Here is a 17,313-nt window from a genome sequence, read left to right as displayed (position 1 = left end):
AAATGAAAATGGTGGGGATGCATTTAATAAGAGATCAATAGTACAGTATCTGAATATGTGGCAAACTAGGTGTATGTGTGTCACACACCATTAATAATGAAGACAGTTTAAAATATACACTAATGGTAAACATGTTAGAATTGTCTTATGGAACACTTAGCATAAAGAAAATTGTCCTGCCTAGCTACAGATACTCTCTTTATTATTTTAAAACATTTCACATTTCAATTATTTTTAAAAACTTGGACAATTTTCTAAAAAAAATTGACAATGAACATTACAAGTTACTATGCTTTTCTGTTTTTATAATATTGATCATAATTTTATTCTGGTTCAGTACTTAAATTCATTTATTCACTTTACTACTCTGCAAAGTAAATTAATTATGTAAAATTGTTATGCCTGGATTTTATAGTGAGATGATTATACTACTTACAAAAGACAAATTAAAATGTTAATTCTTAAATTAACATATTGTATTAATCATAGCTATAATTAATAATAGCATACTTTACTGAATGCTTTCTGTGAGTTAAGCACTACTCAAAGCTTTTCACAGGCATTATCATGTTTAATCCTAATTAAGGATAAAACAAACCAATCCTGATTGAGGATATATTAGCTTCATTTTATAGATGAAAGCACTGAGGTCCAAGGAGATAAATAACTTGCCCAAGATTACTGGAGCTACTAATGGCAAAGCCATGATTCCAACATAAGCCTGACACCAAGTTTCATTCTTCTATCTGTGATATCACTATAGTATACTTCATATATACTGAGAGGCTTAAGTTATTAAAATGGAATAAATTTGTCATTGAATTAAAGAAATATAGCCCTACCCTACTTATCTGGTTAACAGAGTTCTGACAATCAATCTAGACCACCACATAACTGAAAAGCAAGTGTAAGAGCCACTGATCTGGAAAGAAAACAACTGTCACACAGTCCATGCTCCTTAATCCACAGACTAAGCACAGTGTTCTCCAAAAAAAAAAACAAGAGATAAAGTCAAAAGAATAGAAGCAGCAAAAGTAAACTAATAGCAGCTGAGAAAAAAGGAAAGAAAGTCAATTATCAAAAAACAGCAGTCAAGGATCATAAGGCGTAAGGGTAAACCGCCTTATGCAACTTATGCTTCACTGGTATTTTATTTTTATCTAAAGCATACAAATATTCATGTTTATAATAGGATAAGACTTCCATCAAAAGCGATGACTTTTTTCTAAAACAGTAAAAGGTTTATGTTTCAATAACCTGAAAAAGTACTTTTCAGTGGAAAATTTTTGGTCTGCAATGCTGCTGGATAACTGAAGTATTACTATAAATGATAGCCAGTTTTGTTCTTACCGCCTTACATAATTCAAGCTTAATTTAATGAGCTATTCTGCCATATTTAAAATTAAGAACACTATTAATATTTCATTTCAAAGTATCTCAGAGAAGAACATATGTGAAATATTTTTAGTATCACTCAGTTATAGCTTTCAGTAGTCTAAGGTAAAAAATACATCTTATTATATATAAGCAATTATAAGGCATTCCAAGGCTCAACATAAAAGACTATTTAAACCAAAGAAGAATTTTAAGAATGTTTTTATTAATATTGTCTAAAACTTCAAGTATTGTTCTTATCAACAATACTACTATAATATTACAGTAGGAAAATACTTCATGGATGATAGCCATTTCATATAGGCTAATATACTATTTTAAAACCAATGTTATCAAATGCCTATTCAGAAATTAAAGAATACCCAAATAAGGGGAAAAAACTGATCACTGAGAGAATCAGGAACTCACAATTAATATAACTTATAACAAAATTCAAGGCTTTTTATTCAGTTACCTAAAAATGTATTATGAGCTTTCCTCTTTATTTATGCTTAAGCATTAAAAAAAATCTAACTCTTATAAACACGATTTTATCAAGTTAATTATTTAGAGCCCATTTCAATCCAAAGGGATTTGAGGAGGCTCATACTATCAGTCAGTATCACAATATCCTGGTACTTAATTATTGCTCCTAATTATATCATTTTCAATATTTATGTACATACAATGAAAGGCAAATGTAGAGTTTTATTATAAACATAACAATAATACATTGTGGAAATGTATATGAGATAAATTAATTCTATTTCTTTGTTCTATGTATTATAGTTTGTTGTTCATTAAACTTGTAATTTTTTGAATTATTTTTCCTATGCTAAATATTCAACAATTAGAAACAATTAGTAGTGTTCCATTTCTAAGACAGACCTTGTTGACATTCCTTGTCAGAGCTCAAAGAATAAATCCCTGATCCAAAAATAATAAAACAAATGAAATATTCTTCAATGTTAAACAAGCAATTTAAAGAGTTTGCCACACCAAAGCACATATTTTTTTACAGAAGTTATAAAAAGCTTTAATCAAATTTTAGTGTGATATGCGCACCCATAATGCCACTGTGAGAGAAAACACATTGAAAACAAATTACAAACTGAATCATTAACTTGAGATGGGCCCTTTTTAGCATGGCAGCCACTTTATAAACAGGAGTCCATGAAGGTGATCATTTACCTGAAGCCCCTGGCTGTGCCTGCTTTTCCTCTCAACTGAACTAGTTCTCTCTAGCCATCCCGAGCTGGACTACTCCAGCCAAAACAAAACTGCTGAATGAGGAAGGAAACAGAAAACACATGGGAAAGAGAAAGTTTGAAGGTCAACCAGACAGTATGCAGAAGCAAGAACATCAGGAGAAGCAACCAGATATGTCAAGAACCAAGAAAGAACACATTGAGAAAATTGCAAGCTTTTCTGTATGTTCAATTATTAGGCCTACATTATGATATTTTACATACAAATATCAACAATGCAGGGTGTGCTATTGAACTTCACTTGTGGGATTTCTGACAGTGATCTACATTATCCACTTTAGAAAATAAAACAATATATTTCATTTTAAATGCAGTAAAAAATTCAAATAATTTATTTAACACAAATACCTTAAACTTGTTTCCCACGCTGATGAAGCTAAGTTTCCCTGCTTTTTGTTTAGTATCTTTGTTGTTATTTGTGGATGATTCAAATAATTCCCGTATAAACTTATCCCGGGATTCACATATCAAGGATTCAAGAGACATATGTAAAGCGTCATTGTTTTTTTCCACAAACTGGGTCTGAAAAATAAGTTAGACAGGAATGTTTCAGTCTATCTTACAATAATGTCCCTTAATGTGGCTCTGTCCAATAGAACTTTCTGTGATGACAGAAATGTTCTGTATCTGCACTGTCCAATTCAGTTGCCACTAGTCAATGTGGATATTGAGCACTTTTAAATATGGCTAGTGTATTGAAGAACTGAATTTTTAATTTCATTTAATTTACATTTAAATAGCCACATGAAGCTACAAGCTATAATACTGTACAGTGCAGCTTTAACGTTAAATGGTTTTCTCCTTGTAAAAATTATACTCACTGTTTCATAGCACACTGCCCCTGCAAAATGCCTGATAATAAAGCCTTCATCATCTCTGATGTTTCTATGAACTGCCAGTTTAGATTTTCTGGGAATCTGAAAAACAATACATACATGAGTTATTAGTATCAAAAATATGTTATATAATCTTCCTTTAGAAAATATCTGAGATATAAAATACTTAAAAGTATAAAGGAAATTTTCACATATTCCACAATTGTACTGCTTTTTAAACATCTAGAATGTCTTAAAGTATCAGTGAAATCTAGCAAATATTTGGGATAATCTCTTAGGAGGGAAAATAGGTGTTAAGACAAAACACACACACAAACCCCAAAAGCCCACCATTTAGAAGCACATGTAAAACATAGTCGGCATTTTATAAAGCTACCCTCCTACTTCTAAAGTAGTGGTTCTGACCTTGGTGCTGTATTAGAATCACCTGGAGGACTTTTAACTCTCCCAAAGCTCACACCATTTATATCAGGTGATTCCCATGTGCAGCCATGTAAACACCTGAAATCAGCATAGGGCCTCTCCCACTTTTTCACACCATACATCCTAACATATTTATTTACACAATGAGCCTGAATCTATTTCAAGAAAACTAAACCATTTTAGGGTTGGTTGTACCACTTTATTATCTCATTATTTGTGTCATATTTAAAGTTTCCAAAATGCTTTCACATACAAGACCCTATCTGACCCTCAAAATAACCAAAGGTTAAGCAAGATAATCTCATTCAAACATGAGGAAACTAAACTAAGAAAACGAGTCAGATATGGGCTCTGCAGCCAACCGCACCCATTTTCACATGCTATACTGGGTGTGTCACTCAACCTCTCCTTGTATGTTTCCTCAGCTGGAGCATGGGGAGACTAATAGGATTAAATGAAATAATTCAAGTAAAAGTATTAGACCAGTGCCTGGCACATATAAGTGTTCAATAAATAGTTATTATATTTATTTTAAAAATTATACAATAATAGGAATGGCCTATATAAATCAGGACTTACTGCTTTACTCTTGTTCTCACTTGAGAAAAGCAGCCAAAGCCCATTTCTGACGCTTCAGTTTGCTAACCTTTGAGTTACATGCTTCTGAGATCCTGGTCACAATTTTGTTGACAAGTGATCAGTACCCTTGGTAAAGGTAACTATGCATCCACAGGCTGGTCATAACAAAGACCAGTGAGCTGTGAATAAATAGGACTGTAAAAACAGCTTCAATTTTAGCAAGTTTTGTTGAGGATACATATTTTTTAATTTTTATCTCCACTGAGGTAACAGAAACAGGCTCCATATTACAAGAAATAATTAAAGACATAGAAGAACTTCAAGTCAATGTGGCAGTTGGTTGTGGGCTTTCAGTCCCTAGGGAAGGTTAATACAATTACATCAGCTAGTCAATACATTTACCCTATTTATCACCGCTTTTGTTAAGGATGAAAACAAAAATATTTGTTACCATTCATTCAAGCTCCTGGATCCATCAAAGCAATGATTGTTATACTAAATTACAATCTCAAAATAATATACAGTATGGGATGCATTTGCCTGATAACTCCTTAATTCCACTAAGCAACTAAAGAGCTTTACTTTCTCTCCTTTTTTTTTTCCCATTGTTGTTGTCATCTTTAAGATGAGGCTGTACTATCTTTGTGGTTCAAAGTAACATCCATATTTCTCTGTGCTAGTCAGGCTTTTTCTGGACCCAAAGTTGGAGATGCGCTTGTATTACCTCAGCTGATAATGGCTGAATGAAAAGACAAACAGAATTAGGTGAACACAGGGAACACCTCAACAGCCACACAGTCCAGCCTCACGGAGAACAGCTCTACTTTTCACTGCTACAAGGATTCAGGCGGTTCAGGAACCAGGTCTTCTGGCCCTTTCAGAGTGCACCTCTCATTTATTTCTACTGTTCTCCGTTTCCCCTTTACTCCACCTAATTCTTCTATTGTTTCAGCTTCTATTTCCTTCTCTGAGTATATTTTCCATTCAAAACTCCCTAGGAAAGAGGATTAAAGTGAATTGGCTGACCACTACCTAATATGCATTGCTTCCACCAGTCAAGAATTCTAAGCCACAACCTTCACTGCTGGTCTTACAAATGTGCAAATGGTTGCTTGCAACTTTAGGTGCTAACCCCTGGAACATGATCAAAGTCACATGATACAAAACAAAGCAATTGATAGTCACTTAGCTCAAAAGGGAGACCGGGAAGACAGCAGGTAAATCTCTTTGTTAATCTTAGACAGGTGAAATGTACTTTTCATCCAGAGAAAAGAGCCTTAATTACACAGATCATTATCACCAAAAGCAAATATAAACTAAATGCCCATCTATATAAGATGCTGTGCTGGATATAATATAGTTGCTCTAAATCCTATAAAATTTATGATTCTAATTGTCTAATAATATCTAATATCTAGTGCATCTTTTTAACGATTTCTTTTCCCACCACAGAGTCTCAATTTTAGAATGGCAAACTCACTGTGAGTCGGAAATGATCCTTGTGCTTTTGGTGAACTGCAGATGTAAAATGTTGATCACTTGGCTGGGGAAGGCGATTTTCTTCATCCAAAATATCCAGTATTCCCACTAATTTTGCTTCAATTAAATCTATTTCAAACAATGGAAATACTCATAGTAGGGTAAAAACAACATTTTACAGGTATGTGAACAATTTACTGATTGCAAATTTCAAAGACTGATCAAAACAAACATAACAGATAATTCTGTAAGTATTCTCTCAAAAGCCATAGAGAACAGAAGGATTTTTATTTCAAACCTGGCCTTTTATTAGAAAGTAATACCATATATTTAATATAGGTCTTAGAAAAACAAGCCCATAAAGAAGGCACTATTATAATAACCATTCCATTTGTAAGCTAGGATAAGCAGCTAAGGAACCAGAAAATCCTCCTTTTCCAGATGACATCTGTATGCAAAGTGAAGTAAAAATACAGAAGCTTTTGCACGCATAGCTTTTTAATAGTACTTTTAGAAACTGATCTAAATGCTTTCAAGCGAAACTTTTCAATAACAGCACATCTTTATGCTCCTTCCATTCATTCATTTGAATTTTCTGCCTGTTCAAAATATATGTAAAATGTAAACTGCTTACACACAATATATAAGAATTGTTGAGTGAGATAGAACTATAGGAAGAGAAATGGAGATTCTAATTGCACTGGTCAGAAAATGATGCTTCTTGGGCAAGTAGTGACAGTGATGGAGGGGCATGTTGAAGTAAAGCTATAAATTCGAGTATTCTGAAGGAGGTATAGGTGGACTAAAAGACAAATGGAAGGGGAGAAGTTCCAGACAAGATATCAGACCACACAAAGACACAGGCAAGAAAGGGTACAGCATGTTAAGGGAATGCTGAGTAGACTAAGTGGGATGTGAAAGTGCTTTGAAAAGTTATACTGATGTAAAGTAATATCATTATTATATTATCTTGTCCAAATCTAGTACATGAGTTACTAACTAGATTGTCAAATTGAGTTTTCAAAATAAGCCTTGTCCAACAGTTTATTTTTGAGATGGGACAGAAAGAAAAATAAGACTGAAAGTTAGCAGGGGTTGGAGAGGGTGAGTTTCAGGGAAAGGTTTCTTCACTGCTAAGATAGAGAAAAGAGCCCTGTTCTCCTGCTGCATAGTATTATCTGGATGTGACACGTGGAACTTCTGAGCCAACCTGCAACCAGTCAGAGGGTGCTGCTAACGCACAGAGGAGAGCAGAACCAAGAGAACTGCAGAAAAACAGAGCCAAACCTGGATACACCTCGCCTGGAGCCTGGCCTAACCATGGACTTCCTCGTGAGATGATAAATCCCTTTGCTGCCTAAGCAATTGCGTTTCCCTCTTAAATAATTCACACGTTACCTACTAAGTAGAAAAACCCCCATCACCATAAATAGAGAAGACTTTAAAAAACTTTCAACAAAGCTAAATTTGATGTCTTGGTGGGAAAAATAACTTTTAAGCAGTACCAGACAAGTAAAGCTCTTTCAAATACGAGTTTCAAGTCCTATTACTAGTAATGTCAATGATAGAGCACAGAAAAAACACTAGGAAATGTACTCACTATATCTCTCCTTATTTCTCAAAGATAGAGTTAAAAAATACATACCTATACAGTCCTGATTATCCACATAATGCACTTCATTAACACCTAAACCTTCTTTTTGATAGAGTTCTTGTTCCTAAAAATGAAATAATCATAATCATACATATGGAAATACTGTGTGATACGAAATAGACTCAATGTTTTGTGCTGTTTCTGATCATAACATTTATTATTTAGAATGCAAAGGTGTATAACAGCTAGTAGAGTCCTAAATAGTTTTCTAGAGATGGAACAGATTTTGAACATTTGCAGACGGGCACTAAAATCAAGGACATAGCAATTAACTACAAATGGGCTCCAATACCTACCTGGTGATATAATATATATGAAGTATACATCAAATGGGGAAAATAAGTATAATTTAGAGGAATAACATATAAATCAAAGTTGAGTCTTTAGATGTAAGTCTAGTATGTTCTTAAAAAATTTTTAAACAATTTTTATCACAGATGAGTACACTATGCCATGAGCTTAAGGTAATTTGTTTTAACATTGTTTCCTGAATGTTCAAATACTTCTTCCCATGAGATATACTAAAAAACGTTTCCAACATTCTAGAAGGCACTGTCCACTTTAACTCAGTCTGAATTTGAAATTCACATTTTAAAGGATGTCATAAAAGTAAACATAAATCAAGGTACTGTCTCCTCTTTATAAAGTTTCTAGATAAGGCTTCTTGCTGGGTTGGTGTGGAAGGGAAGGATTAAGTCATGTTAAATGAAAGATATGCATGTAAAACTTCACATGATAATAGAAGAACTAATGTGGTTGGATAAAACACTTTCAAATAAACTATCTAACTGATAAGTACTTGTTTTATCTGTTTGTTTATGTCAGAATTCATTTAACTGTAGCATATAAGTAAAATATACAAAAGCTGGAATGTGCTGGAAAGCCCGTAAAGACATAGACATAATAAAAATATGGGAAAAGATAGATGGGATAGGAACAGGAAAATAAATATTGCACATTTCAGCCCAGATACAGTGGAGGAAATAACTTAGAATATAGCAGTGCTAATATGAAGAAAATACAGTGTCATGGGACAGCAAACAGAAAAAGGGGGCTCAGACCTGCAGAAGTTACTAGAATGCTCTGGGAATTAGTTTCTTTATCCGTAAAATAAGAGGCTGGACTAGATGACCTCTCAGGTCCTTTAACTTGTACTGTCTCATTCAATAAAACATATCTCAAATAGTACAATGAAAAGAAAGTCAAGGGTATTGGTAGGAAATAATGGAGGATTCAAATTCAGGGAAAAAATTGTGAGCCTACTCATAAATAAACTGATTCAAAGCTACCTTTACTTTCGGCACTCTAAAGAATTATAAAGTAACTTTCCTAGACTTGGTATTCTGAGTGTCTGCCACATCCACAGTTATTTACCACGAATAGTGGCAGGAAGTGCCTTACTGGACCAGAGGTGGTGCCTGGCCAAAGGCAAGCCATTCGCAGGCTGGTTGTTTACAAAGTACAGCCCACAAGGTACCGTTGCAGGGAAAGTACTGCCCAGAGGCACTCCAGGCCAATGGCTCCACGGACTCTCCTGCCCTGGTGGCTTTGCCACTGTACACAGAGAAAAGGCAAGTAGGCAGTAGAAGGGGCTTGAAAGAAGGGCAGGAGACCCCCAAGGACAAGGATGAAAGTAGAAAGTTGTTTGGCTATGATAGAAGTAGAGACAACAGAATTAGAAAAAGAAACAAAGAGAACTTCTAGTCTAGTAAAAACCACCAGTAAGAAACAATAGATATTCACTTATGAGGAGGCACCTACTATCATTTTTATCAGGTCCCTAAGCTTCAGCTGAACCATTAACACTTCTGATGTGCCCAAGGGCCTCTGCTGGGCTTCCCAAGTTCCCTGGGCCACCATCACTTATGCCCCATATCAAAGCCCATCAATCAGGGTAACTGCAGCATGTCTCTCCTCCTGGAAATTTAAAATAGCCTAATACAGATCTTAAGTTTAAAGTATAATGGCAATTACCTCCTTCAGAATCCTTTCGTTAAAAAATTGTTGAAGTTTTTCATTGCAATAGTTGATGCAAAATTGTTCAAAACTGTTATGTTCAAAGTACTCTGAAAACATAAACCAGAACCAAGAGTCATCATCAGATCAACTTCATATAACTTTATCATAGAATAAAATGTTGTTATATTAATGTATTATTTTTTAAATTAGGTTAAAAAACATATAATTGTTCTATGCTTCCCAAATGCTCTCATTTCAAGACATAAAATTTGAGGGGCATTAAAATTAAGTATTAAAAATACTCTGCTTCAATTGACAAAAAAGGTGTTTGTCAGATGAGATAAATGTTATATAGCAAAAGCTATAAAATGTAAGCTACTTATAATAACCTTTTAAAGCACAGGTATTAAAGCAATCTAAATTAAAGCACAAAGATGACTTACAACGCAAGTGCTTTAGAAAACTTTTTTCCACATCATCTGTAAAATTACAGTTATCAAAAATGCTATGGATACTAATTCATTTCTAAAATCAAGAGATTATATTACATGCTATATAAGATCTATATAGCTCTAAAATTTTATGGTTCTGTATATATGTATGTTATGCTAAAACTAGTGTAGACTGTAAAATCTTAAGTTAGTGATGAGTGTTTCTCTATCTTTGAACCAAAGGTAATGATTTATTACAAATTTTTAAATATATATCACATCAAAAGGAAAACTCTGTCCCTCCCAAAATATAAACACTCATACCTTCCCCTGGGAAAGGCAAACAAACCAGGAACGAGGAAGATACCACTTCTTCACAGCCAGAAAGAATGCACACATCAATAAAGCCCGATACAAAATCCATTGGATTTACTTCAAGATTTTTACAACACAGTCTCAGAACAAAGCAACATTAAGATGCTGGTGACCCATTTCATTTCTGGTTGAACAGCTCTACAGTTGTTCTCAATTACTTACCTTGATATCTTATTCATTTGAATTTGATGGAAAATTAATTGAAAATAGCTATTTGCTGACAACACTAGCAAAGAATTTTTACACAGTCATGAAGTTTGGAATATGTGTTAGGTCAACCTATACCCAGCTCTACACGTCAGTCGATGGTTTTAGTGACTTTATTATCCTTTATTATCTTTATTTAGTTATTGACCTTATTATCTTTTTTTAAGAGACCGGGTCTCACTCTGTCACCCAGGCTGGAGTGCAGTGGTATGATCATAGTTCCCGGCAGCCTAAAACTCCTGGGCTTAAGCAATCATCCCACCTCAACCTTCTGAGTAACTAGGATTACAGGTGTGGGCCACTATACCTGGCAACCTTATTATCTTTATTGGTAGCACTCAAGAGCTTACCTTTATTTAGTTGAATTCATTTAACAGTGTAGTGATACCCTTAACTGTAATAATTTCAATCAACATGTTTAAATTTTAGCATTAGTGTGACCAAAACTAACCCCCATGAGTCTTTCCTTTGTTTTTTTAAAGCATTGGCTTCCTATTTAAGTCATATTATGAAATGCAGGTACGGACATACAATTGACAATACATCAAGTGAAAGGTATTACAGGGTGAAAAGGTTTTTTTTTTAATTTAATATGCATGAAAAAAACATCAAACTAATATAAACTCACAAAAGAAACTATGCTTACCAAAACCAGCAATATCTAGGACTCCAATAAAATAGAATGATGTTTCAAAAGGAAAACACTGATTTACTCTGTTTACCACATGATCAAAAAGATGGCTGTAGACTGTCTTTGCCAAGGCATCACGAGCATTGTTTGCTTGCTCCACTTTCAGAGGTACCCTGTAAAAGAAGATTATGCCAATAAAAATTCTTTATGATAGTATGCTATAGAAATAATGCCAGACCCCAAGGTCAAAGTATACCTGCATATATTCACTGTGAAAATAAAACAAGTAGTTACCCAGGGTCAAGTGTGAACAGGCACATATAAATGCAGCTAAGTAGAAAACCACCGGACAAGAACTAAAGGAGTTAACTAAAATTAGATCAAAAATCTATTATTAGGTAAAAGAACTTTAGGCTTAAAAAATCATTTTAACCTTAATTTATGCTTCAATTTATATGCTGAATATATAAAAATTACTCAGGGGAATAATCTTCTTTTTCATTTCATTTAAATGCAAAAGAAGCTTTGTTTAATTCAGAATAACTTTAAAGTTTGGTACCTTCTTTAGAGTGTTTACAAAAAAATGTTTACATCTTAAAATTTGAACTATCCAACTCTACTTTTTGATATAAGTAACTGCACAGTGTAACAGTATTAGATGTTGCAGGTACAGATACATAGCCGTTGTACTCAAGAAAATTACACTCTGATGAAGAGAGACTGCCATAAAAGGGAATTTCCAAACACCATGCTAAATGCTACCACAAAGATAAGCATGGAGCATTGTGAAAGCACCCCCAAAAAATTCAAATTTGGAAGTAGCTTTGAAAGCCATTCAGGTCAGCCTGATACTTCAATTCCCCCTAAATAGTGCATTTCCAACTTTTATTTCCTATAATGGAATCCTTTCTTGAAGTGAATTTTATGCAGGCACCCTGTCCATTGAATGCATAAAACAAACGCTTTGCAACAAAGCAGAAATGGGGAAATGGAGAAAACAATAAAGGTCCACCTGTATCTTTATAGACCTTCCCTTGGGCCCCAGACATATCTCTAAGGAACCAAGCAACTGTAGGACACTGCTCTACAAACTCCTTCCAGAGTTTTTCTTTATAATAAGATAATTTTGAATTAACTTAGCAAAGAATCTGGTTAAGCATATCTTGCTAATGTTTCCAAAAGCGTAAGAGGTAGACAATTTTCTGAGTGGCTAAAAGCTTTTCAAAAAAAATCTGTTTTAATTTGTTGAAAATTTTTCTGATACATGTCACTAGAGCTCACTGCCTATCTTATTTAGCAAGGTATAGAGGATCTGACTCTTTTCCCCCAACAAATGAAGATCTTGCAGTGCCTCAGAATGAAAAGCCTGAATATCAATTTTACTCTATAGTACCAAAACTAGAAATACATAAAATATAGGATATTAAGCCGAAAGTGTACATAGACCCAGGTACAATCTAGAAGTTCTTAGCTACGGATTTTAAAAATCTTGGCTAGGCCCTTATTTTCTTGTCATGTGCAAGATTCTACTAACTGAAGAATCCTAAAGGTAGTGGAGGTTTTATTTGCTTAGTATTTTGCTTAAGTGAGTTCTGCTTAATAAAAGTTTTAGTATACACCATTTGCATGGAAAATCACTTTAAAGTAAAATGATCTGTTGCCTAAAACAGTCAGATATTGATTTATAGTATTGGCTCCTATTTTCATGGCTGTACAAAAGTTAAATATCTTTCTTGCCTTACAAATTCCAAATTTGTGCCATTTAGAATATCTGTCAGGAACAACTTTAAGAGCTATGCTAAACCCTATTTATATGGTGGATTACTACAGTGAGATGCAAGAATTTTGATCTATCGAGCACAGGCTTTAGAACATTATAATGAAAAGAATGAATTACACATAAAGATGAACTTTAAACCTTAGTGTTCTCAAAAAGAAGATTTTTCCTTGACAAACTGCAAGGCAGAAGTTTTGCAGAGCAATGAGTTAAGGAACTTACTTTATAACTGTTCCTTTGGTGCCCCCTGCTGTTGTCAGCATGACTCGTGTGGTTAAACTTACTCGAAGATCATCTTGGTCCAAACCCAACAACTCAGCACAATATTCCAAAGACTGAGCAGATTTATTCTTCAGATTACAACCACCTAATGAAAATATATTTTAATTTGAAATTAATAAATGTTATATAAACCAGATTTTCAACACCCATTTCTTCGTATTATACTTCACTTATATAAAACTATGGAATAGACAAGTCTTATTTGAAACTCTTAAATCTACCTTACATTTTTACCATCTTTGACAGACACCCATACTGCTAAGGTCAACAGAAGACCCTCACTCTGGGCAGTCCACGGCAAAATCCTTTCAGCTCATCAATATTAAACTGCTACTGTTTCATTTTTTATGAATTTGTAAGTAAAACAGATTAATGATGGATTATAATCCATTGTAATAACATTAAATCTCTAGAGAAATATAGTATCTTACAATTAAAATTCATACAACTCCAGGAAACTTTAAGCAGTAATTTTAGTGCTAATGTTTTAAGGCATTTTAGAAGGCCAATTTGGATATAGATGTCTATGTACATGTGTATCTGTGTACATATGCATGTGCTCATGTTGCTTGGGTATGGAAGGAGAGGGTGAAGAGGCAATTGCTATTACCTGTTCAGGCTAAATATTCCTTATCTGAAATGCCTGGGACCAAATGTATTTCAGAGTTTGGATTTTTTCAGATTTTGGAACATATGCATATACATAATGAGATATCATGGGATGGGACCCAAGTCTAAACATGAAATTCATTTATGTTCATACACACCTTATAGACATTTATACTGTTGTCCAGTTTCTCCAACAGCTTGACTTTCTGTGCTACAGATAAACATAAATGCTTCCTTTTTCTTATCACTGTTACCCAAGGGGTATCTGCAGGCCTCCTTGACATTTACAACAATATCTTTACACCACAGAGCAGAGAATAAGCAAAAAAGCACAGTGAGTAATGTACACAGGTCTTGGCAGCATGTGGAGCACTGTGAGGAACCTGCCATTGACACATCCAGCCTGTACACGTGCCATTTTGTTACCTTTTGTGTTTGCTTGGGGGAATCTGGGGGTGTGAGGAAAGGATATATCTCAGCTGAAGGGGACCGGGAGGGTAATTTTTCCCTTGGGAATACTAAATAAACTGTGTTGTGCACCTGTGTTTTGACTGTGACCTGTCAGGTGAGGTTGGATATGGAACTTTCCACTTGTGGTGTCATGTTTGTGCTCAAAAAGTTTTAAATTCTGGAGCACTTCAGATTTTAAATTTTCAGATTAGAGGTGCTCAACCTATACCTCATGTCTATAGATTTATCCCTATAGAGGCTATTTTTAAAATATCATATAGAAAGACAGTGCTGTAGTCTCTAGGCTGATCTAGCTCCACAACTACAACTCTGAACAAGTTACCTATTGTCTCCGTGCTCACTTTCCTCATCCATGAAATTTAAATAATAATTGTACCTACTTTATATGATGGTTATGAAGAATAATAAAGTAACATGTGAAGTGTTTAGAATAGTGCCTGGTATATAGTAATCACCATATAAAAAGTTACCATTATTTATCTTTATTTATAGTATACTATTAAAAATAATAAACATTTTACAAATATTTTCAAAGATTAATGTTTATAAATGATTTATTCCAGGATTATCTAACTTCAAAACTACAATGAATGTGTGATAATTGTAATGAGAATTTTATCATGACAAATTCACAAACTATTTAATAGACCAGTCTCTGAAGAAATATGAAAAATGAGATCTTATAGTAAGTGGTTGTCAAGACAATTCATTGGGGAAAGAATAGCTTTCTGAACAAATGATACCAGAACAATTACACACACAAAAAAAATGATGTTGGACCCCTATTCTCACCTTTATTCAAAAATTAATCCAAAAATGCAATCAAAGACCTAAATATAAGAGCTAAAGCTATTAAACTTTTAGAGGAAAACATAAGTATAAATCTTCATGATCTTGGAGTAAATCCTCATTTCTTTAATATAACATCAAAAGCACAAGCAACTAAAGAAAAATATAAATAAACTGGACTTTATAGAAATCAAAAACTTTTGTGTTTCAAAGAACACTACCAAACAAGTAAAAAGATAACCCATAGAATGAGAAAAATGATTTGTAAATTATATGTCTAATAGGGTACTTGTACCTAGAATATATTAAAAAAACACTCTTACAACTTGATAATAAAAAGACAATCCGATTAAATAAGCAAAAGATTTGAACAAACATTTCTCAAAAAAAAGATATACAAATAGCCAATAAGCACATGAAAAGATATTCAAAATTATGAGCCATCAGGAAAATGAAAAGAAAAAACACAATAAGCTAACACTTCACACTCACTATGATTGTGATGAATATATACTATTGGTGAGAATGTGGAGAAACTGGAACCCTCATACTCTGTTGATAAGAATGTAAAATGGAATAGCTACTTTGAAAGATAGTCTGACAGTCCCTCAAAAGGTTAAACAGAGTTACAATGTGATTCAACAATTTCAGTCCTCAGTATATACTCAAGGGAAACAAAAACATGTATCTAAACAAAAATATTCTTAGTAGCATTATTTATAATAGCCAAAAAATGGAAACAATCAACTCGATCATGCAGTATTTAGGACATTCTGCATACATCTCCATGTTCTACCACAGGATAATAATAAGAGGTGTGAAAATGCCACCTATCACTTCCAGCAACATTTCTAAAGCATATGTTAATTATTTTAAACTTAATATCGCTTTGTGTTAGAATTTTCCACATGCTCTCTTGGTATAACAATGCTACGGAGCAAATGAAATGCATGCTAACAGTCATTATATTTTCAAAATAAATTTTTTGATCCCTCCAAAAGAACTAATAAGTTTTTATACACACTAAAAACATATCTAATTTTACTTGAATTTTTTCCATTTTAAACTGGAATTTGTATTTTAATTTTTCATTGAAAGCACTTATAATGATTGCTATATGCCAGGCACAAATATTCCTATCATTTTACAAATATTTAACTTACTTATTTCTCATAACATGAGGCAGGGACTATTATTATCCCCTGGTTACAGTGAGGAAAGGGTTAAGTAAGTTCCTTGCCCAAGGTCACACAAACAGTACGTGGTGAAGCAGTCTGGTTCAAGAGCCTGCAGTCTTACCCACTACACTGTGCTGCATCTCTTGTTACTGATTTGACAGAACATTAAATCTGAAAGTCATTAAGACTTTTTTTGTCTGCTTATTCACAGATCACAAATTTGAGTGACCTGGGGGCAACAAGGGACAATTACCACAAGCCTGAGTTAGTCAGAAAAGAGTAGAACCAGCTTTCACACCTCCAACATCGTTAATAACCACATATATCCCGTAACTTGTACACAGGTTCCACTTCTGGTAAAACGGAGATAATATCCCCTCTCTCATTATATTTATGATGTTTAGATTATGTTATATTTATGACGAAATACAGAATATGAAGGGTCTTGCACATAAGACGCTTTTTTTTTTTAATGTTCTTTGTTTTCCTTCCTTTTGTGTCCCTTCCCTATATGCAAACTGTTGCTAGCTACTGTACCTTACAAGGCCTTCTCTTGGATTATTTCACTTCGAAAATGCTCAGAGGGCCTCTGGGATCTGACAAGGAAGCTCATGGTGTTGACTGCCATATTAAATGTGATTTAGGTTTTTCTTAACTTATCCTTGGTATACAATTCTAAAATAATGTCTGAATGCAGGAGTTGACAATCTTTTTCTCTAAAGGGCCAAAGACTAAATATTTTAAGCTTTGTAGGACATACAGTGTCTGTCACAACCACTCAATTCTGCCACTGTAGCATGAAAGCTGGTATAGACAATACATAAATGAATGGGTGTGGCTGTGTTCCAATGACACCGTACTTACAAAAACAGACAGTGAGTCAAATTTAGCCCATGGGCCATAGCTTGCCAATCCTTATATTCCTGAATCAAATTTAGAATTATGCAAAGTCTTACTGTTTACACACAGATTGAAACACTAGAGCTGAAAA

General features: G+C 34.0%; 1 protein-coding gene across 1 annotated transcript in view; it reads right to left on the bottom strand.

Moving 5' to 3' along the window:
* MYO6 (myosin VI) overlaps nt 1–17,313 on the bottom strand; it is a 134,265-nt gene that overhangs the window by 31,398 nt on the left and 85,554 nt on the right. The window contains exons 12-18 of the mRNA XM_045543913.1: nt 13,216–13,360; nt 11,232–11,389; nt 9,588–9,679; nt 7,605–7,677; nt 5,961–6,088; nt 3,464–3,559; nt 2,991–3,164 (exon numbers count right to left, since the gene is read on the bottom strand). Coding sequence (XP_045399869.1) covers nt 2,991–3,164; nt 3,464–3,559; nt 5,961–6,088; nt 7,605–7,677; nt 9,588–9,679; nt 11,232–11,389; nt 13,216–13,360 — 866 coding nt within the window. The remainder of the gene's footprint in view (nt 1–2,990; nt 3,165–3,463; nt 3,560–5,960; nt 6,089–7,604; nt 7,678–9,587; nt 9,680–11,231; nt 11,390–13,215; nt 13,361–17,313) is intronic.

This window comes from Lemur catta, chromosome 2 (assembly GCF_020740605.2).
Source record: "Lemur catta isolate mLemCat1 chromosome 2, mLemCat1.pri, whole genome shotgun sequence".
Taxonomy (NCBI): domain Eukaryota; kingdom Metazoa; phylum Chordata; class Mammalia; order Primates; family Lemuridae; genus Lemur; species Lemur catta.
The sequence above is the reverse complement of the archived record's forward strand: the minus strand, read 5'-3'. Positions and strand labels throughout refer to the sequence as shown.